The sequence below is a fragment of the Hibiscus syriacus genome, unplaced genomic scaffold (genome assembly GCF_006381635.1).
Source record: "Hibiscus syriacus cultivar Baekdansim isolate YM2019G1 unplaced genomic scaffold, ASM638163v2 tig00017725_pilon, whole genome shotgun sequence".
NCBI lineage: Eukaryota > Viridiplantae > Streptophyta > Magnoliopsida > Malvales > Malvaceae > Hibiscus > Hibiscus syriacus.
Genome location: NW_024062414.1, coordinates 96953 through 119282, shown reverse-complemented (window position 1 = coordinate 119282; position 22330 = coordinate 96953). Strand labels below are relative to the sequence as shown.

The window sequence follows — 22330 nt, the reverse complement described above, 5'->3', positions numbered from 1 at the left end:
GCTTCTCATTTTCTGCCTCCTTAGCTTTCTTCTTATCATTTTCAAGTTCCCTTGCAGTTTTCCTCATGTGCTTTGACAAACATCCTCGAAAAGCTGAGCAGAGTAGCCATGACTATAGAAAAAGTTGCAGACAAAAGGGAAAGTGATAAATCTGAGTAAAATACACTCTAGAGATAAAACTGCAGCTGAGATTCACAAGGGTGCTAATAGTTTTCCGAAAGCACAAATTACTTAAGATGGGAACATATTAGCACAAATGCTAGCTATGATATCCAAAGTAGATTAACTTTACTGTAGGCATCCAAAGTGACCTTGATAGCATCCTGATGCGAAAACAACAATTGGTTATAGATCAAGCAGGGGTCACAGCCATCATTTAGGACAACATCAGTTAAATTATTGCTTTCGGGGATAAGTAGAAATATTAGTACCATAAAAGAAAACCATTATATTTCCATTATCAAAAGTAACGAAGTGTTGACTTGATAAACTTTTGGGTCCTAAAATGATGCAGGGTTAAACATTAATTGGACTTGTTAAGACCAAACAACCACCTTGCTCAAATGGGCAACGTGCAGGATCTTCTCCAAAATAATGAGCCAATGCATCTGCATTTTTACCCTGAAGGCATCAATTTAGAGATGCTTATGAATTTGTTTTCTTGGTGGCACATCAAATATGCAAGAATAAAGCCTCCTTAACATAATGCATACCACGTAAGTATGAAGCGCAGTCAAAGGCATCAATTAGATCGAGGCTATTGTGAATTGGAAACAACTTTGTCAAAGGAGAAGCAATGATCGAGAAGCCCTCAACAAAACATTGATAATAACCAGCCAAGCCCAAGAAACTGCGGATTTCAGAGATATTCTTGGGTCGTTTCCAATTCACAATAGCCTCGATCTTGCTTGGATCGACCTGAATACCTCGCGCAGAAATAATATGCCCCAGAAACGACACTTCTTGAAGCCAAAATTCACACTTGCTTAGTTCGGCATTTAGACGATGCTCTCTCAAAGTCCGCAGAACGATTTTCAAATGCTCGTCATGCTCTACCTCAGTATGAGAATATATTAGAATATCATCAATAAAGACCACCACAAATTGATCCAAATATGGTCGGAACACCCGATTCATCAAATCCATGAAAGCTGCAGGAGCATTCATCAAACCAAAAGGCATCACTAAGAATTCATAATGACCATATCTAGTGCGAATGGCCGTCTTGGCAACATCATATCCTTTAACTTTCAATTGATAATAACCCGAACGAAGATCAGTCTTAGAGAATACAGTAGCTCCTCGCAACTGATCAAATAAGTCATCAATCCTGGGTAGTGGATATTTATTCTTGACCGTCATCTGATTCAACTTCCGATAGTCAATACATAATCTTAGCGACCCATCCTTCTTTTTTCACGAACAGAACTGGAGCTCCCCATGGTGAAGTACTATGCCGAATAAATCCTCGATCGAATAATTCTTGCAATTGGACCTTCAACTCCTTAAGTTATTTTGGAGCCATGCGATAAGGTGCCATAGAAATAGGTGCAGATCCCGGATAAGTCTCTATCTCGAACTCTACCTCTCTATCAGGATGTAAACCAGGCAACTCCTCTGGAAAGACATCAGGAAACTCGCTAACTGTACGGATCTCTTCGATCGTGGACAATGAACCTTTAGTGTTCAAAATACAAGCAATAAAAGTCGCATACCCCTTCCGGATCATACGATCAATTTCCATAGCTGAAACTATATTGGAGAGATAGCCACGCCGTTCACCAATTAACACCACAGTCCGACCATCTGAAGTCTTTAGAGTAGCCCGCTTGTATTCGCAATCCAGATTTACCTTGTGTTTATTCAACCAATCCATCCCAAGAATTAGATCGAACTCCTCTAAAGGAAGTTCCATAAGATCAGCGAGAAAAATTTCTCCCTGAACCTCGAGAGGACAACGCCGAAATACTTTATTCACTAATACCACTTGTCCTACTGGACTTGTAACTGTAACAGTATTTTCAGTGTTCTCGATCGGAATCTGAAGGTTTCGAGATACCGAGCTCAATACATAGGAGTGAGTGGAGCCATTGTCCAGTAATGCAAAGTATGGGATAGAATAAATAGTAAATGTACCTGCTATAACCTCAAGCTCATCTCTGTTATCCCGACGTCTAGTGGCATAAACCAAAGCTGGTTGTCTAGCCTCAGAAACTGTTGGCCCTCTATTTTGCTGAGGTCGGGCTCTACTGTCAGTCCTGGACGCTGAACCACGAGCCTTTACTTGGCTACGATCTCTAATTGGAGTATGTACTGTAGTCTGAGAACGCACAGGAGTCTGAGTAGCGGTCTGCTCAAACGAAGCTAGCTGAGGACAATCCCTCTGAAAATGACCACTAGATCCACACTGATAGCAAAGACCCATCTTCTTACGACACTCTCTTGTGTGTTGTTTACCACAAAACTCACAGAGGAACCCATGATAATACGACGAGGAACCGTCTCGACTGCCAACTAACGGTGAGGATGTTGCAGGCCTGAAACGTGTATTGCTTCTCTAAGGGACTGAAGTACGAGTCCTTTTCTCGGACTGTGCTGATGACTCCATCGGGCCTGAAAATTTCTTAGATCATTCCTGTTCAACACGCTCTCTACCAGAAGCTAAAACCTCCACCTCTTCAGCATCTTTGGCTATGCCCACCAGCACATCAAATATCTCATCCTGATGGGTTACAACTTGCCTACGCAGCTCGTATCTGAGTCCAAGGGCAAATTTACGACATCGATCTCTCTCAGTAGGTACCATACTGAATCCATACTTCAGTAACTTCAAGAACTCGATCTCATACTCAGAAACAGTCATGTCTCCCTGAACCAGGTCTTGAAACTGCTGACGTCTCTAAGCTAAATAGCGCTCTCCCAGAAAACGACTCCGAAAGCGATCCTTAAAGAAATTCAGGTCAAACGATCGGTAGGAACACTACTGGTCACTGACTCCCACCAAGTGTAGGCATTGCCATCTAATATCGCCACATCATCCTGATATCTCTTAGTTGAGTCTAAACTCAACTGATCCATGCGTCTCTCTGTATCCTGGAGCCAATCCTCAGCTTCAGTAGGAGCTCCACCAATCGGTCCCCCAAAAGTTCTAACTCCATTGGCAATCAAAGTCTATGAAATAGGAACCTCTGATACAACACCAGTAGCTCTGACTGCTCCTTGTATCAACTGCAGAAATTGTCTACCAAAATTCTCATCCAAAGCAACTCCGGTAGACTCTGACTCAATATTGGTCGCTCCTATGATCGGTGTAGTTGTAACATCCCAAACTACGGGTTAGTGACCAAATTGTAAAATTTCAGAATTTGATGATAAAAGTAGAATACTTGAATAGTTCAATGATTTATTTGAGGATATTTCTTGAAAGTTTTTAGTAATTATCCAATGAATTAAAGGGCAAAATGGTCAATTGACATTAAAGATATTTTATCCCCTTTAATAGGAGATAAAACGTGTGAGATGAATGCATTTTATCTTCTTCTTCATTTCTTCTTCTTTCCAACCATGGAAGACTAGGCAAAGGTGAGTTTTCGATTTTGTTGATTATTTGTTGAATTAAAGGTTAGGTTTGATCATTAAATGATAATTAAGCTTAAGGAAAGCTTAAGTTATCTTAAATTCAAAAGATAAAGGAGTTATGACAGATTAAGGAAAATGTGTTTTGAAGTGAAATTTTGAATAGAAATGTTTAAATGATTTTGGAGGTTGAATTTGACTTGCTATCTATGAGAATAAGAAGTTATAAGTGTTACAATTAAGTTTGGATAATATGGAAAATTTGATATGATTATTGAATTCTATATGGAGAATAGAATTCTAAGGTTTAAGATAAAATAAATAGATATAAATTAGTTTAAGTATGTATACTTGAGGTAGGAATATGAAGGGGATGAAATATGAAGAATTGAAGTGAAAATAGAGAATTTTCGTGTAATGAACAGTAATTTTCTGGGTTGGAACGAAAATTTCCAGATTATGCAAAGGGAACCGATACCCCCTGTGGGGGGATCGATTCCCCCTAAATGAAAAATGAAAATTTAGTTTATTAAACCGGCTTAAGTTATTAACATCAATTAAGGTTTAGGCTTCTGATAGTCGTTTGAAATGTTATATTTATGTAGATATTGAGCCTAAACAAGTTCTGGAATAATCAAAGGATTAGGATTGAATCAAAGCAAGCAAGGCTAAGGTGAGTGCAATTTAATTGTACTTATGCTATCGGAACATTGGCTCGCGATGAGCCAGTGACGGAGTTACTATGTAAGAAGGGACTCCTAAAATTATATGATTGGTATGATTCTTATGAGTGCATTTTAGTTTATAGGATTATAAGGAATTGGACTTGTGATAAGTCTATTTTCAATAGTTGTTGTGTATGGATTATTGATTATAATGATGTGAATGACATAAAAGGTATGTATACTTGATTATATGAAATGATATGTGCTTATATGTGCTATGTGATTTATGTGATATGCCATATGGGAAATAGAGTGTGAACTTTAGGAAAGGATATGATGTATATATGAACATATGTGAACAAAATAAGACATGCATGTTTACATGAATACATGAGAAATAATATAGGTAATATGATATGAATATATGTGACTACGTGAGAAATAATATATGTCTATGAGAAGACATAAGAACAAAGTATAAGCTATGTGATATATGAATATGAATTCATATGAAAAGTGACATGTATTACATGAAAGTAAACTACGTGATTATATGAACATGTGAATGTGAATCACATGGAAATGTTCTACGTGTAAGTGAATTATGTTTTTATGTGAATATATGAAATAATATAAAGAATAATGCCCATGATATGTGTCATGAGATCTAGAGGTATAGTTGGCATGCCAAGAGTAGAGGGTCTACGCGGTCCTTCGGGACAAATTCTACGTGGTCCTTCGGACGTATATGTATTCTTTGGAGCATGTATGAGGTCTTGTGAGACACATGTTTGATCCTTAGCATATATATATGATTCTTAAGGAGTTTATATGAGGTCCTTAGGACATATATATGGCACTACGGTGCAATTCTACGTGGCACTTCGGTGCATTTCTACGCGGTCCTTCGGGACAAATTCTACGTGGCACTACGGTGCAAATTTATATGAGCTGTGGTGACAGCATAGTGCACAACCTCACAGTACTCGCATACCTTAAGTTCTCAGTAATGTACATGGGCCTATAAAAGACATTGAAAGTATTTACAAGATTCATATGTGATATTGTGTGCATCCTAAGTGAAATGTATTTGTTATATGAGATTGGTAATTATTTATGCAATAGTGAGATTTGAAGTTTATATTATATGCTGATATAGTATATAAAGAAATTAGTGATGAAATGTTATATGGTTTTTTATATATTTATATGCCTCACTAAGTCAACGACTTAGCGTGTGATTGTTTCACGCGTAGGTTACGAGAAGATGACGGTTGATAAAGTTACTCAAAACAGGTCAGTTTCTCCTTTCCATAGATCAGATCAGAAAAGAAATGTATAATGTGTATTTTGTAATAACGATAGTGGTTGGCATGTAAATAAATAATCAAATCTGATAAGTTTTAATCGGTTTTGAAAAGTCATACGAATAAGTTTTGTAATGTTTTAATGAGTATATGTAATTAATAATATTCAATTTATTTTGTTAAATAAATTTGGAAACATAGATGGGAATTTTTATAATGATGAAAGGTTAATTTTTATAAGTTAATATGTAAATTTCGGAAAATACTGTAGCAGTTACTGTAGCATGAACAGTAACCGCGAGTTTGAACAAAATTTTCCAGTATCTTAAAGGAGAATCGATTCCCCGCTACAGGGAATCGATACCCCCACTGTTCATCGCACTATTCACTGTTCACTATTCATACCGTATTTTTACTATTCACGAATACATATTTTTGAACTCAAAATTTTATAACAAGCACAAGTGAACCATATATGGTCGTATTTTCTTAATACAAATTAAAATGCTCGATTATTTTGAAAGGAAATCGTTTTTAAAAGTCAATGTGACATCTCGGACTCGTATTTGGGTCGGGTACGGGTTGGGCTGTTACAGTAGTCATGCCAATACCAGCGACATGAGGCAGATTCGTTGGGGTCGTAGGAGCAGGATTACCTATCGGAGGTGGGGGATCTACCCATATCTCATCAATCGGATCTGCAAATCTAGCCACTCGACCTCGTCCACGGCTAGTTCGACGACTACGTCTAGCACTCATTTTGGTGGATCTCAAGTTTACTACAGAAGATAAAACTTAGGGTTAGATAAGCACTTGGAGTCTCGAACACAGTTAAAATCTTAATAATTTTGTGACATGGCCTTTGTAACTTGTTTTGTAAAATATTTCAAAACCGTATTTTCAATATGGACTCATACACGGTCCGAGGGTTAAAAACCAAAAGCTCTGATACCAATAAATGTAATCCCCTAGACCCGGCCTATGCGTTTCGACTAAGTCTAATGGATCACATACATGATTTTTAAAGACATTTTCTGAAACCGATATCCAATCAATGTAAAACCACATTATTCATGACATGAAATTATAATAAATTATAATATTAAAACTCAACTCTTAAATATAAAACCAATAAGTAATAAATTAATTTAAAACATATCTTAAAAATCAAAACCCCGATAAACTGAATAGTTATAGCAAAAGTATCATAATTATAAAATCCAATACTTTAAAATAGATCCATGTCACCAGAATAAAGTCAACTTGCAAGTTTAAAATATTACAATCATATATACTTCAAGAGATATGTTGATCCTCCAAGTGCTCGAACCGAGGTATCTAACCAACAGTAACTGAAAGGGGAAAAATATTTTCGAAAGGTGAGCTAGGCTCAGTGTGTCCCAACATTACCATAAAATCATAATAGGTACATTAAACAAATCATAGTCCAGTAAATCTCACAAATTCGTAAAAGAGTTTAACTTTTGAAAATCATAGTTTAAACCCTTTTCTGGTACACTATCAGTAGTTCCCAAAATTATTTTCCATATAGCTTACTTTATGCACATAGCAAAAAGAAAGCCGACTTAAGGATAGGCTATGAAGCTTGTATCCTTAAGCCCAAGTCAATAAGCCCATATAGCTTACCCTAAGCACACAGCAAAGGAAAGCCGACCTAATGAAACATCTTGGGGCCCTCAAGAGTCACATTAGGCCCATTTATTAGCTTGATCAGAGCTATACAATTGTAGTTCAATCATCCCAAAATCAATATCCATATACCAGTCATCAAAGTCCATAAATCATCAACAATAAATCAGTGTACCGACAATAATAAACCATAGATTTCAATGTACCATATTTCAAAACATATAAAACCATTATTTAGTAAATAGGAACACACCTCGATAATGGGTTCAGATAGTAGATCTACTGATTGCTGGTTTCACCACGCTCTGTTACAGTTTTCGAATGGGTGAATACTGGTATACGTGGTTTAACTGATCTAGAAGAGCTGGGTCGAGCTGTCGAACGATCCGGAGAGTCTCTTGTACCTTCAAACAATAATAATTAATCAAACCCAAAGCTTACTTAATTGTTCAAAGCTAAAATTCTTAAGTATATAAGCATTTTTCAGGTTTGACTATCATTTTGGGGTATTTCGAGTCTGAATTTGGCCAAACGGATTACGGAATCGGAATCAGGACGTCGAAAAACATAAAGTATAAATTTTCAAAAATTCAGATTCTTGGTCAAAGTCAAAGTCAACCACTTTGACCGTCAATTTGGAGGCCTTCGAGTTCGAATTTGACGAAACGGACTTTGGAAACGGATTCGGGACGTCGAAAACTATCAGAATAGGTATACTCGGAAAAGATTTACGGTCGTTTAAGGGTCGGTCAAAGCCATTTTAAGTTTTGGTCAAAGGAAGTCAACGGTCAACGGTCAACGGTCACGGTCAACGGTCAACGATCAACGGTCGAGTCGGGTCAGTCGGGTCGGGTCAGACCGGTCAAACCGGTTCAGACTGGTCAAACCGGTTTCCAGCCCTCCACTCTCCCTGCGGCGGCGCGTGAGGCCTCCTCCGGGGGTCTAAAAATTCCGGAAAATTTTCTAAAAATTATTTTAAGCGATTTCGAGATACTTACAAAGATCGGTTCAATTTTTTGAACGGCAGAGAGCTCGATTTCAACTCGGCCGAATCTTTGACTGCTCCACCTCCTCACGCGCCGCCGTCGACGGCGAACAAGGTTGACACCGGCGGACTCGAAACGACACAAGGAACACGATGGTGCAGGAGGTGTCGTAAACAGAGCAATGATCGGCGGTAAATTTAAGATTTTCCCGGCGATAGAGCTAACAAAAACGTCGAGACTTTGACTGTAAATTCCCGACGTTTGACAACGTTTCACTTCAATTAAATTGAAGGATTTGTTCCACGCTCGATGATGAACACAACAGTGATTTTAAAACGACGATCAGAATTTGGACGGCGTCGGAATCGGAGTTAGAAATTGCGTATGGGAAAGGAAAATTGGGAGCATTTTGGTTCTGAAAATCAGAACCAAATGCATGCTTATAATCAAAGCTACCGACAGTTTTAGGGTAAATTCAAGGCTTGGTCCTTGGATTTCCTTCACTTCTAAAATGGCCTATAAACTCTCATAAATTTTGATTTAGTCACCAACAATTTACCAATCTTCACAATTAACATCCAATTTCAATTAAATATTATTTTGTAAATATTCGGGTTGTTACAACAAGTCTTGAACACATGAGCAACCCAAATGAACCCAAAACAGGAGGCTGGACAAAACCACCAATCCGCTAATTTGAATGAAAAAGAATCTGCATTCGGCGTCTCCACATGATGCACCCATGACCTATTCCTATTTTCACGTTCAATGAAAATCAAATGAATATGCAATCTCTCTTTCTTTACCATTGGTTCCTAGTGGTGACTTTGGATCATTGTAGTTCTACATTGATAGTGTTAGGAAAATGGCACTTCATCAGATGGTAGCAGGATCTCCTTTACGGACATTATGACTGCTAATTGCAGGGCAACCAGCTGAAGTTTTTTCCACAGGTTCCACAGTTGATAGTATGGTTTTGCCGCAACTGCATGCGGAGGTAATATATTGGTGCATGAAATTTTCTAATTGGGTTTTTTTAGGCAGTAAAAATTTTCTACCAAAAAGGTATTAAGACATGATATGCTCTGATTATTTTCATGGGTGATTGTGGATTCTCCTATAAGATATTTAAGGAAATAAATTCGTGTGGTGAAGTGGTTAGCCACGAGAAAAATGACATAGTTTAAAGAGATTGTATTTCAGATACTTTTGATGCTTCTATTCTATGCACTTTTTTTTGAAATGATCATGCCAACTATTGCGAAGAAGAGTACTTACGTTGTGGAGAACTGATGCTTCATCCAGCTATGGCCTGTATATTTCATTTTGTTTCTTCTCAATTTGCTTTTGCCATATATTCTTATCAAGTCAAGTCCATATGTTTGAATTCATATTAATAGGACGTTTTGCCCAAACCCATAACAAGCTGAATTCCTTTGTGTATTTTGTTTTGCTTTTCTTCTCTATTTATTTATGGGCAGTTAAGGGCAAATTGCACACTTGATGATTGGGGGGAGAATTTGGCTGTAATAACTGCAAATATAACCAAAGATGACGAGCTTGTAATTATCCATCTTGGAGATCGCCTTTGGAAGGAAAGAAGTGAGGTACATTATTGCCTACTTTAGCTCTATTTCTCCCTTTGGATGGCACTATTAGCTATTTATTTATTCTCATTGTTTATAGAATCGCTCTTACTTGAGAGTTCAAATCTAGATAATGGCAGCACACATCTGCTACTTAGTTGCGGAAGAAAACTTTATTCAGATAGTGCTAGACTTTGTCTTATTGGAGCACACCACTGGAAGTTTCCTTGAACTTATACTAGTCCAGAGGCTATCCAGGTGCGCCTCAAATTTATTTGGTCCTTAATCATTGTGTTATTAAGTACTTGTCAAGCATGGTGTTGGTACTTTATAATGTTTAGAGAGTTTATACGCTTTATGATTCATGTGCAGTATGCAGTTGAGAGTGTTTTTTCTCAGTTGAAGCTAATGTAAATGAAAAATCAATGTTCAAGCAAAATTCAACGCATGTTATAGAAACATACAAACAGACACCTACAAGCATTTGTGCGTTTACCTGATCACCTTCATTAAATTTGTATAATTTATTATTTCAATGATAAAGCCATCTCTTGTAACTGGTTTGTATATAATGCCAAATCCCAACTATTCATGGATGGGCAAGATTTTTATTTTCAGTATGTAACTTTTAAGACATCAACCTATCATTTCTGAAGAGTACCCAAATCCCAACTTGTTCAGAGAATGTCGATTTTAAGCGACGATGAAGAGTACAGAAATCACGGTATCTACGTTCAACCTCTGACAGGTCGCTTAAAATCGACATTCTCTGAACAAGTTGAATTATTCCTCCTCCCTAGTTATCTTTATAAACAGAATCTAGAAAGTTATTTGGGAATGCGTCTCCTGATGTTCTTCTAACCCTCCAAGTGCATTTCCTGGCATCCCTCCATCAAATACCCATTTGTCGCAAACTGCTTTACTTTCAATTGAGGGAGTTTCATTGTTTTAACATATACCTAATTATTAAGAAATATTTTAGTGTGCGTTTCGAGAGTTTTGTTGTGTTGATAGTGAGTGATTACTGATTAAGCCTACAACTAGGGTGTGGAGTTGGGTTGAGTTTAACATGTCTCTCTTGTATTGGGAATATTATAGTTCAGTTCATTACGAACAAAGTTAAACCCTAAACCCCAAAAAGCCCACCCGTCACCCCTAATCTTTTTGCAGCCTGCAGGAGGTGAGCCAGGGGACCAAGACCCAACACCAATGACAATGCATACGCCTGGCGGCCCACTAATGCATTGTTTACTTTTTGCGTTAAAACCCATTTCCTCTTTGGTTTCCTCACCAATGTGGGATTTTCTCTACGCAGATAAAACTGTGGCAGACTCTTATATTCCATCAAGTTCACACCGTTCCTTCTTCCAATTCTTCGACTCATTTAAAAATTTCTTTATCTGGGTCTTCCTCCTTTTCTTCTGCACCATACCCATTTTCTCGATTTTCCAATAGATCTGATTTTTGTTGGTTTCACAGTTTCTCTGCTTCTTTTTCTTCATGGGCCATGTGGTGTTTCTGGTATCCATGCTTTGATAAAGGTTTTGTGTTTTCTAGGATCCTTTGAAATGGATGAATATGCGATTGCAAATGCGAAGAAAAGGTTATCGAATTACAGTATTTTGATTCCAGGACAGTGTCGTAGAGGTCATTTCGAAGAAGCAAGACACATGCTTGATGAGATGATCCAAATGGGATGTCAACCGAATTCCCAGTTTTTTAGCTGAAGATGCAGTAACATATGGTTACGGGTTCTTCCACTTTGTTTTTGCCACCGGAGCGATATACTTTGCGATGCTATTGATCGGATGGAACACTCATCACACTATTAAAAAGTATGTCCCCTGCTTTACCATTTGATGTCTAGGTAATAAACGAATTCTTATACTCTAGACAATTGCAGTTTTTGAGCGAAGCATTAAAATATTGTTTCTAACTGAAATGGTTCGCAGTCTCAGTCTGACACTCAAGTATTTCTTTGAGAGAAAAGTTAATGTAAGCATCTTTATGATCCTTTTTTTTATCTTTTTGTTGTGGGGTGGGTGTGGACTATGTGGATGTTGAAGGTGTATGAATTATGATACAAACTTGGCTTTTCTTATGCAGATGAACTATCCATTTGAGAAGGGTCCATTGAGCCCTCGTTTTCGAGTGGAGCATGCTCTCCGACGATATCCAACTGGAGAGGAACGTTGCATTGCTTGTAAACTTTGTGAAGCTGTAAGTTGAAGCTTCATCGTATTGATCCCAGTAGTCTAAATTGTTTTTTTTATTGGGTGGGAATGATAGAATCATGAGGTGCTTCAATATGATGACAAATATTATCACTTGGGTAGAAACCATCAACTGCTCTCTGGTATGACACCTAACTGGAAATGGTCTTGCTTAAGCTTGAACTTTTGAGTATGTGTGTTGTTTTAGGTTGAAATATGGTAGCTTAAAATGGATATTTTGGTCATTCGTTGATTCCTTTTGTTAGCACTTATTACTATATTTCCGGTTTGTATTGTCTTTATCACACCCTCTGGTTATAGAAGTGAGGCTAGTGACTACCATTGTTTACAAAGTCGGCAGTCTGTAAAAAGTTGTAACCAGTCAAACTGTTCTTGTCTGCTTGGTTTTCCTGTTGAAGTTTATTTATAAAATCTGCTATTAATTCCTGATTAAGCTCGCTTATTTTTATTAAATATGGATTTACTATCACTTTTTTCCTCATGGAATGGTGGTGGTTTATCAGATATGCCCAGCACAGGCAATCGCAATAGAGGCTGAAGAACGAGAGGATGAAAGTCGTCGGACAACACGCCATTCATCGACTAGATCGTCTGGTCCCAGGATTTTTTATCATAACCAAAAAACCAGCTAAAGCTGACATTTTTAGACAACATGTAACTCTTCTGTGATTTTATGTATACATTTATTTATTTGTGTGTAGGCAAACTTTTTTTGGCACAAAACTTGTTACTACTGTGTTGATAATCTATAATCACAAACAGCTGTCAATTGCATCCTTTTCCATTTTATATGCTTATTTAACAACATGGCTACATGTTGTGCAGTATTGCATGATTTGGTAGAATGATAACTAGGACACTAGATGCTCTGTTCATCAAAGATAAAAATTCATTGCTTTATCAATATGCTTGATCTGGAAATTTGAGACTTCTTGCATAATGAGAATTTTCATTTTAATCTGAATGTGATGATTCCAGATCGAGGTTGGGATGCTTCAGAAGCAGTATGTTGCAAAGGTTTTCGGAGTGTCTCCAGAGGGTGAGGTATACATTCATGTAATTTGTGTCCAAATTTGATTGTTTTCTGCTGCTTCAAATTTTATCAAGTGCATAGATACTCTAGAAGCTTTTTGTTTTTTTGGCTAAGCTGGAAAAATTATCCGATCAAGTTTTACCTTTTCTTTTCCTTTGGTTTCTTCACATAACAATAAGTGATGAGGAATTGCTTGATATTGTAAATATTTTTGTACGAGGATATATAATTTCAGTGTTTTGCATAAGAAGCTTTTGATTTTCTTTCTCTTCTAGTTCCAAACAATTGTGCTTGTTCAAAGTAACGAGAAGGAACGTTACATAACTTTGCACTTTCTTCCATCTGCAATATATTATTCTTAATGTTCTTCTACCCTCCTCCCAATTTTTTTTTCTTTTACTGAAGTTGTGTTAGCCTTCTATATTAAGTTAACCAATTTTTTTCTATTTGTTACACACAGTAATGCTAAGAAAAGTAGCTTGTCTCTAGGGTCCGTTTTCACAAAAACATGTGACGCCTTAGCAACTTGAGGCCTTGCTCCCTTGTTTGATTCTTGGACATAGGCTTCGTGAAGCACCTTATACTTGCTGCTCATTGCTTCTAACAATAATCTAAGCCTTTGGTTCTCTTTCTGCAAATTTTCCAACTCTGTTTCCACCTGCAAATTTTTCCTAAAATTTATCACAAAACTCTCTATAAGGAAGATGCATATCAAAGATGACAATATTCATAAAGTAATAATCAACCTTCCCTTTGTTAAAGTGTGGTGCATCCATGACAGTAGGTGAAATTAAAAGCAAAATCTTATTGATTTATATCAATGAAAACTAGAGTGGGTTCTGGAAATATTTTCCAAAGTGGAAAAGCGAATTGAGCCTTCCTTTCTAGTTTTCAAAGAGAATTTTTCAGTGTTTCATAATCATGGCCATAGGTATCTAATAAAGTGTATATGGGAATTGATAACGCAATGGGTATGACATCATGTGACTGAAGTAAGCACTTAGATCTTAATTAATTATTTGAATGCATCACTTTCTTGTTTTGTTTTTTTGCACCAACTTTGCTGGTTATGACTTATGAGGTCCATGGTGTTAGTGGACAGATGTAGACAAACTCGTGGACTTTGAGCTTTCCCGTCTTCGTTAATTTTCTCTTTTCTTTTCCGAGAAGAAAACGAGTGATGACCGATTAACACGAGTCATTTAAACGATGGCCCGTTGCCTTGAGGGAATCTCTATTTTGGCCCAAACCGGGAAAAGTAAGTATATATAGACAAGTTATCAGCTGGCAGCTGCGAAGTTTGAATATAAAGAAATTGATTGACAGAGTAGTACAAGTCCCTGTACTATATGTATCATTTCAGTCCCTATACTTCAAAAATGACATTTTAGTCTCTGTATGTTAATTTGTTCATTGAACGGCTTATGATTTGTATGTAATTGAGAAGGGAACCTCTGATAATATCTGGACTGCAATAGAATATTCTTTTCACATTTTCAACTGAGCCAAGAAAAAAGAAGATACAAAAAACTATGACTTTCTTATCATATTTTGGTTTACAACTCGGCCTGAAATGGCTGCAGCAAGAGCTGCTGTGAAATGAGGGTCTCTAGTCAAAGAAGCAGCCATTTGATGAACTAAGAGTTGGTGGATAGCTGGTGCATCAATTAGTTGAGCTGGATTTTGGGTATCATCCCCCAATCCAGCTAGTTGCATCAAATCAAGAGTGACCCTAGGAGCTGAAGCTTTGGTTTGGGCAGATGCTGAACCCCTGTTGCTGCTGGGGCTTAATGATCCTTGTTCTGCCAGAGCATTATGGTCGTGGTTGTGCGCTCCTTCATATGTAGCCACTAATACCGATGGGTCTTCAGCACTTCTTTGCACCTGGAAACCAATACCGAAAACAACAATCAGAAACAAATATTGTTTCTAGACCTATCAATTCTGACCCATAAGATCAGCCTGAATTCAATACCCGATACAATCAGGAGCAAGACTCACCTTTGTCTTAACTGGACAAGTTGAGGCAAAGGAGCACCTGAAATATGCTCTCGGACAGGGGTTATCTCTTGTGACCTTTTGACCATATTTCCTCCACTGATATCCATCCCTCACAATCTGTAAACATCCATCATTAGAAGATTCAATCTGGGAAGAAATATTGAACAGCGGGGAACCTACCAGGCTGGTATCCGAGGGATTTGTGGGGACTAGAACCCTTGATATCTTGGGTTTAACACACTCCTTGGGCTTTTTGCTCCACTCTTCATGGCTAGAGCTGCTCTCACTGAATCCAATCACGTGGTTCGTGTAATCCTCGCACTCTGATTTTCTCTTCTTTGATGGAGCTTCATTTTCAGAGGTCTTGCTCTTTACTTGATTGAATTGGTGCTGCAAAGCGTATTATTGTTCGCATAAAACTGTTAGCATCTCGGTTAGCCTCTTGTTCTCGGCGCTCACCCTATTCAATTCCTCCACCAAAACTCCACTCTGTTTTAAAGATAACATTCACATGAGTGTTTACACACTTGTATTTGTCAAATACAATTAACTTGCCTTGAAGTTGAAACTGGCCTCATCTTTAACCGGAACCTTAACACCAGAGTCGGCCACATCTCCCTCGAATTCTCGTTTCTGGTTTAAAAAAAAAAGTTTCAACTTTTTGTAAGTCCAAGTCCAGCACTACAATAAAAAACAAGCTTTGGAGGAAGGAAAGCCAGACTCACCATAGCTTTATTGTTGCGAGATTGGCAAGGATTGATGTTAAGATCCAAAGTAGTATCCACCCAAGCCGAGTCCATAACTGGAAAATCGGAGTATAGAAGAAGCAAAAGCAAAGAGGAGAGAATAATAAAACCCAGGAATAGGGAAATAAAATATATAGACTCGAGAGAGAGAGAGAGAGATGTTTCAAAGGAAAGTTGGTGGAAGATGATGAGGATGAATTGAGCTAAAAGGTTTGCAAACATAGATAGATAGATCCCACTATCCCTCGAGTTGGCTGTTAGTGTCAGCTAAAACATTGAAATTTGAAAGTCAATTCCTAATCAGATGATTGCAATTTGCATTACCTTTTTTGAACTTCAACACTAAAACCATAAGCTTCGCCTTCTTGACCTCAACTTTCTGCCTTCCACCTTCTTTCCTTTTTAATTTCCCGAGCTTTAATATTAACTACAGTAAAAGTAATTAATAATATACATGGGATGGCACGTGCTGACGTCGTTTTATTTGACACACATTGTATTTTTGTATTGATCTGGGTAAATACAAGGCGATAAACTAGCTAGAAAGGATATTTGTAGTGATATAGTAGAATATATTAAGAGACTAGACGTAGGAAGAAAGAATAGTTAAATTATGTTTCAATTTCTTGGTCTTGGTCTGGTTAAATTGACCCCCAAGATGGCAGGCTCAAAGCTTAATTCCAAATCACCTATCCACATGGTTTGAATCTAACTATGTTTTGAGATTAACTCGCATTGGATAATCCAAAATTTGGTTCTAATTAACCCCCATAATTTGACTACCAATACTCGATTAAAACCCCATGTGAAGTGAAGTGAAGCAGCTGCACCTCTTTTTAATCTCCAATTTCCTTCATCAAAAGTAGGATTCAATGTCAAATGGTTTTGGCCAGAGAAACATTATAAAGACGCAGAGCCAAATGGCAATGAAGCATTGGCTTAATGGCAAGGTTGAGTACTTGAATAATTTTGGCTTGAACTCATACTATGTAAATCATATATAGGTTATCTAATTGAATTATACATTTCAGTTGAATATTCACCATATGTATATCTTATTCAACTTTGAATATATTTCTACTATAAATTTAATATGGTAATAGTTAATTCTAATGATAACGATGAGTCGGGGTGTTCATATTGGGATTCAAACATGTACGAAACCACCGCCGGAGACCAGCTTACTGCAAAACGATGTCTTGGAAGTTAATAGCATCTAAAACTTCAACAAAAGAGGTGGAGCAACACAAAAATTAGACCAAAGGAAAAGTAGTGTGAACAAGTAGGTTATTTGGGCGGCTAGAAATCCGGAATGCGGCCGAAGATGTGATGTTTATTCCTACCAAAGAGTCTAAATTTATAATTTCTTCATACTATATTAGCAAACCCTGTTATTGTCGCTCACCTACTCTCTCTCTCTATGTTTACTGTTTGTTAGTATAGCTCGAAGATTGATAGGGAGACCAAATGCTTTTCTGGGTTGAAAAATCGACTATTAAATGACTTCAACTACTGCTTAGAAACTTAAAAGGACAACATCACGTCATTGTTTGCGCATTCTCCTTCCAAAACATCTTAAGCGATCGTGTAATTACCATCTGTACTTCAAATTTTTTCTTGCAATTCCATCAATGTGTCTTTTCTTGACTAGCTTTTGAAAGTGTCAAACACGAACTCGTGCTTTGAATTGGACGTCTTAAGCTTAAAAATATTTCTCAAGTATAAAAAAATTTAAATAATATCAAAATTTCAACCGTTTGATATTGTACGTTCATATTATTATTATTTTTTGTGCTTGAACTGAATAACGATATTACTTCTTTCCAGCCTCACGTGCGTTTGTGTGACACCTATCTCACGTAAATATCACCACTTAATTGTTTCTTAGGGTTAGTGGGAGACTTGGTTTGTTTAATATATATGTTTTTATGATTAGGGTATCATCAACGTGTTTTGTTAGTGTATAATTTAATCCAATATTTTGGAGAATGTATTTTCAGTCTTAAAGTACAAAGAGTGGGTAGTTTGCTAATGCATTGAGAAAAACGCCTATGGATTAATTAATTAATTAGTACATTATAATATTGTTGAGTCCAGAGGAGTTTACGGGGTTGACTTGGAGTCCTGGGGTTCTCGTTTTGGTTATCTAGGTTATGTAATAGAAAAGGTGTAACATCTCAAATTCTGAAATAGTGGTTTTGGGTCGGTTTTTAGATTTTTGGTAAAAATAATAATTTGGTATTTTTGAAATAATAAATAATTTTGAAGTGGTTGAATTGGTTTAACTGCTTTGAAGTTATTAATTTTTATTTTTGGAAATTAGTATTTTAATTGTAATGGTGACTAAATTGATTAATTTTAAAGTTGTGATTTTAGAGACTAAAATGTAAAGATCGCAAAATTGAAAATCTATGAAGCCTATTTTACCAAGGGTTATGATTAGTGTTTTTCCTTCTAAACTAACCGTTGTTGGAAGTCTTGACGATTGTCGGAGTCGGAGCAGCCGTTGTTGCTACCCACTTTCTGAACACATTTATGAATGTAACGATTTCATTCGTTTTGAACTTTGAGATTTTTCGAATCCGTTTTTACGGATAACGAAATGTAACGAATGTGTGCACGTTAGAGGACACAAGTTCGATTCCCTTAACAAAAATCTTCAAATAGTTTTCAATATATCTCAAAACACGACTAAAATAAAGATAGATCATGTAACAATGAATCAGCGACAAGTAAAATGATTTAAGAATATCTCGAAACATGAAAGAAATAAAGCTTGACCGCGATCAGCACCGTCGGCTTGCCACTATCTAGTCATGGGGATGCACATGTTTTATCATGCATATTTATTGCTACCAACATACATACAAGCAATTATTGTATTACACTATCAGTTACGGATGGACCTAGACGGTACGGATGGGGGCGATCGCCCCCATAAAAATCTTAAATTATCATATATTTTAATTTTTTATGTATTTTCTATTAAAAAAAAATTATCCCCTAAAATTTTATAAATTCAAGAAGTTTACCCTCTAACGTAAAATCATAGATTCGTCTTGCTACTTGCCCCCCACAACCCACAAGCAAGGGTTGAAATAAAAACAATTTATGTGAAGCAGCCCCCACAGTATCAAATTATTATCTTCTTACCGTTATGCTTACAGAAAAGCTGTAGAATATATATTATTTTTGAAACACCAGATTTATTATTTGATTAATTCATATATTTATTTAATATCATCATTAGAACACTACAGCAGCTCTGTGACCACGTGAATTTCACATTTCCCTTCAGAACATATACCACAAAGCCCGAGTCGACAACAGTGAGCCGACCATTGTAACCCATAACTCGGATTCTTCTTCCTGCTGTCCTTATTTGGCATGTTGCTTGCTAAAACCCTCTCCATCTGTAATTTCAATTATATAATGTAACACACACACTTAGTAACCAAAGTCAATGGAGGAAGATAAATTATACAAAATTAATACAGAACAAGTCCAAAAAAAAGTTGGAATTCCACTATGTAAATCTAGAGATTCTTAATGAAATGATCGAAATGTTGTAATTAAAAAAATGACCATATAGAAATTATAGCCAATGGCCCTTGTTTGTATGCAGAGGAAAATGACCCACACCTGCTTTCTTGACAGCTGCCTCTGCTGAAAACATATAAATAAATGGTAGAGTTGTAGGGACAAGTGCCAAGGCCATATAAGGCATCAGACAAAATAGTACCGTTGGATTTGAAAGTAAATGACTCATTGGTTGTAGGGAGATAGAGACCTATATAGACATAACATTAATATATTAGGCATTGACAAGCATAAATGCAGATCAGACTGTGATGCATTTGAAGGTTTGATCACACCCCAAAATGTCAAATGAAGTAGCAATCTTCTACCATGCTGATTATGGAAGTACAATGATAGAATATTGACAACGGCTATGTATATATCATACATTGACAAAAGCTACAGAAAAGGGTTAAAAGAAAAGGCAAAATGGGATTGAAGAACAAAAGAGTAACTAACTACCAAAGCTCTTACATCTCTCTATTGGATGGAAATCTCAATGGCTAATTCATATTTGGGTCAAAAGGGTAAGTTCTTTGAAGTTGAGCTTGTTGTGAGGGACTTGAGATGTTCTGATGGAACAAAGTCTTGTGGCAAATTGGCTCTATTGACAATTCTCTTCATATTATTCTGCAAACTTTGTTGGACCATTTGTTTAACAGCTTTCTTCTCCTCACTCATCACCCCTTCTTCAAACGCAAAGCACTCTTTTCCTTATTGATTCGTCGATGACGACGAATACCCGTAAATAGGAGCGGACACAGCTGCACTTGAATTCCAGCTGAAATTATCCGAAACTTGCTTCCTTTTATCCACTCTCAAAACCTCTAGAATCCTGGAAGCTCTCCTTTTTGCTAACGTGCTACCTAAAAGTGTAAGTTCAAGTACTGATGACACAATGCCTGCTTCAATCATGGCCTGTCTGTCTCCATATGCTTTATGTGCCATTACCATGAGAACGTATGATGCTTTTTCTGGACACCCTGGGGAGTCGGTCCAATTCAGCACATCAACCAAAATTGGGAATGCTTCTGGGGCAACACTAATGCTTTTTCTACCTTCTGGAGTGGACACCACATTGCTAAATATCGCAACTATTCTTTCACTAACTTCCATGTCCCCCAAGGTATTCATTAGAAAGGGTATCAAATCAGCTTCCAAAATAAAGGAAATGTTTGATGGGGAGATTGATAGATTGTAAAGTGCTATAAGAGCATCATGTCTTGCTTGAGACCCAGTTCTCTTATCCAAAATCTTAAGGGTTCTTAACAAGAAAGGGATAGCCCCTGAAGATCCAACGATAGGCTTATTCGAATCCAAGGTGCTTAGGCCAAGGAAATTTATTATTATGCCATCTGAGATTGATTGACTTGGCTTGTTAGGGGGTTCAATAAGCTTTAGCATCTTATGCACTGCCCCTGCTTTAACAATGGCTGCTTTGTTCCTACAATGAAAAGGGGGTTTCAAAGAATAGATCAACAACATCAGTAATGTTAGAAGAAAATAAAAACATTTTTTTAAAACACGCACACACAAAAGAGATTACTTAGTTTAAAAGAGGGAAATTTGAGAAACTCACGGGTCATTTCCGATTCCTATATTAAGCAAAGCATAAAGAGCAGCGACCTGTGAATCAGAATCCTCAAAATCAAGCATCGCAACCAATGGGGGAATAGTTCCTAGCATAGCCAATGTTACTCTGGTTTCTGGATCTTCTTTAGTGAGCAACCTTACTCTACTGGCAGCTACTCTCTTGTTTTCTTCGTTTTCCACTTGCAAATCCTTAACCAATCGCTTCAACTCCTCCAAAGCTTGAACCTTCTTCGTGGTCTCAGCATCGCTTTTGGCTTCAGCTAAGTTCAAGAGATCAACGAGCTTCTCGGGTTTAACATTGTTGACAGCTTTTTTCACTACTTTGAAATCTGTGTTTTTGGGTTCGTTGTATTCTTTCAAGACTGACCTTATTGTGATGGTGGTAGGAGGAGACTTAGGCTTAGGCTGAGGGGCGGCCTCATTGAGCATTTCCTGCATGAGCTGATGACGATGGCGAGAACTGGCGCCACATCTTACAGCGTTCAAGATTTTCCTACGGAGCGAAGAGTCGGAGAAGGCATTACATAGTCGGAAGTGGGTAACAGCAGAGGTGGTGGAATGACGGTCGAGGACTAAGGATCCGATGTCGTTTCGGTGATACTTGGCCATTCTTTCAGTGAAGGAAGAGAGAGAGAGAGAGATGGAAATTTCACATTAGCAAAAGAGCAAAGAATGAAGCATTGGCTTTGAGAGAAGAAAGAGTTTATTCTTCTTATTTAGATTCATTACTAATAATTTATTCACTTCTTTCTAGAGAAGAAGTGAGATGAGAGGAGTCGAGAATTCAGACTGATCAAGTGGATGAATTTTATTTATTTATCTGATAAATTACCCTACTAATTCTTCGACTATTCATTTCCTTTTTACTTAGTTCTAGTTGAGTACATATAGAATAGGAAAATATAGGCTAAGAGACAAAATTAGAATCAAATATTATGAGAGACAATGTACATAAATTTAAATAATAAGCACAAACTAAGCGAATTTGATAGTAAAAAATATTATAATTAATTTAAGAAGTGTTAAATTCGGGCACCAAGAATGTAAGAAGTATTAACGTTTAATGTCAAATAATTGAGAGTTAATTTAAAGGTATAAATACCTAAAATGCCTAAATCCATCCTATGCCGAAACTTCAAGGTAATCGATAATGAGTAAGAAGGTGGGTAAGAAGGAGTGGCTTATAAGAGACACAAAATGAAGTAATCAATAATGGGTAAGATGGTGTGGCTTATAAGAGACACAAAATATAGGCGGATTAAAGTTAGAATAATTATATACAAGTGAAAACAGGGCTTTGTTTTTCACTTTTGTTTTTCTTTTTTGGTTACAAACATGAACCGAGAGTTAGAGATGGGCAACGTGCAAAAGGAC

General features: G+C 37.0%; 3 protein-coding genes and 1 long non-coding RNA gene across 4 annotated transcripts; 1 reads left to right on the top strand and 3 right to left on the bottom strand.

Moving 5' to 3' along the window:
* Positions 1–20: 20 nt before the first annotated feature.
* LOC120208829 lies at positions 21–4723 on the top strand. Its single transcript, XR_005524347.1, has 3 exons — positions 21–155; positions 3583–3586; positions 4711–4723. It is a non-coding gene; the product is annotated as an uncharacterized LOC120208829 (long non-coding RNA).
* A 9838-nt stretch (positions 4724–14561) lies between these two features.
* LOC120208833 (probable WRKY transcription factor 40) lies at positions 14562–15437 on the bottom strand (the record flags this gene model as incomplete). Its single annotated transcript, XM_039207991.1, has 2 exons — positions 14562–14921; positions 15039–15437. Coding segments are annotated over 2 exons (753 nt in total), but the record flags the coding sequence as incomplete, so codon positions are not given.
* Positions 15348–15944, bottom strand: LOC120208820 (WRKY transcription factor 18-like). Its single transcript, XM_039207987.1, has 3 exons — positions 15764–15944; positions 15594–15671; positions 15348–15527 (listed from the first exon to the last, which is right to left on the bottom strand). The coding sequence occupies exons 1-3, from the start codon at positions 15836–15838 to the stop codon at positions 15441–15443; spliced, it is 240 nt and encodes a 79-aa protein (XP_039063918.1). The 5' UTR covers positions 15839–15944; the 3' UTR covers positions 15348–15440.
* A 3924-nt stretch (positions 15945–19868) lies between these two features.
* LOC120208819 (U-box domain-containing protein 45-like) lies at positions 19869–21662 on the bottom strand. Its single transcript, XM_039207986.1, has 2 exons — positions 20943–21662; positions 19869–20807 (listed from the first exon to the last, which is right to left on the bottom strand). Exons 1-2 carry the CDS (start codon positions 21563–21565, stop codon positions 20078–20080), a joined length of 1353 nt encoding a protein of 450 aa, XP_039063917.1. The 5' UTR covers positions 21566–21662; the 3' UTR covers positions 19869–20077.
* Between the last annotated feature and the right edge of the window lie 668 nt (positions 21663–22330).

Coding starts and splice junctions, on each gene's coding strand:
- LOC120208820 (XM_039207987.1), bottom strand. CDS start 15,838: ATGGACTCGGCTTGGGTGGATACTACTTTGGATCTTAACATCAATCCT. Junction 15,672..15,763: donor CTCGCAACAATAAAGCTATG/GTGAGTCTGGCT, acceptor TTTTTAAACCAG/AAACGAGAATTCGAGGGAGA. Junction 15,528..15,593: donor AGGCCAGTTTCAACTTCAAG/GCAAGTTAATTG, acceptor TCTTTAAAACAG/AGTGGAGTTTTGGTGGAGGA.
- LOC120208819 (XM_039207986.1), bottom strand. CDS start 21,565: ATGGCCAAGTATCACCGAAACGACATCGGATCCTTAGTCCTCGACCGT. Junction 20,808..20,942: donor ATAGGAATCGGAAATGACCC/GTGAGTTTCTCA, acceptor TTTTCATTGTAG/GAACAAAGCAGCCATTGTTA.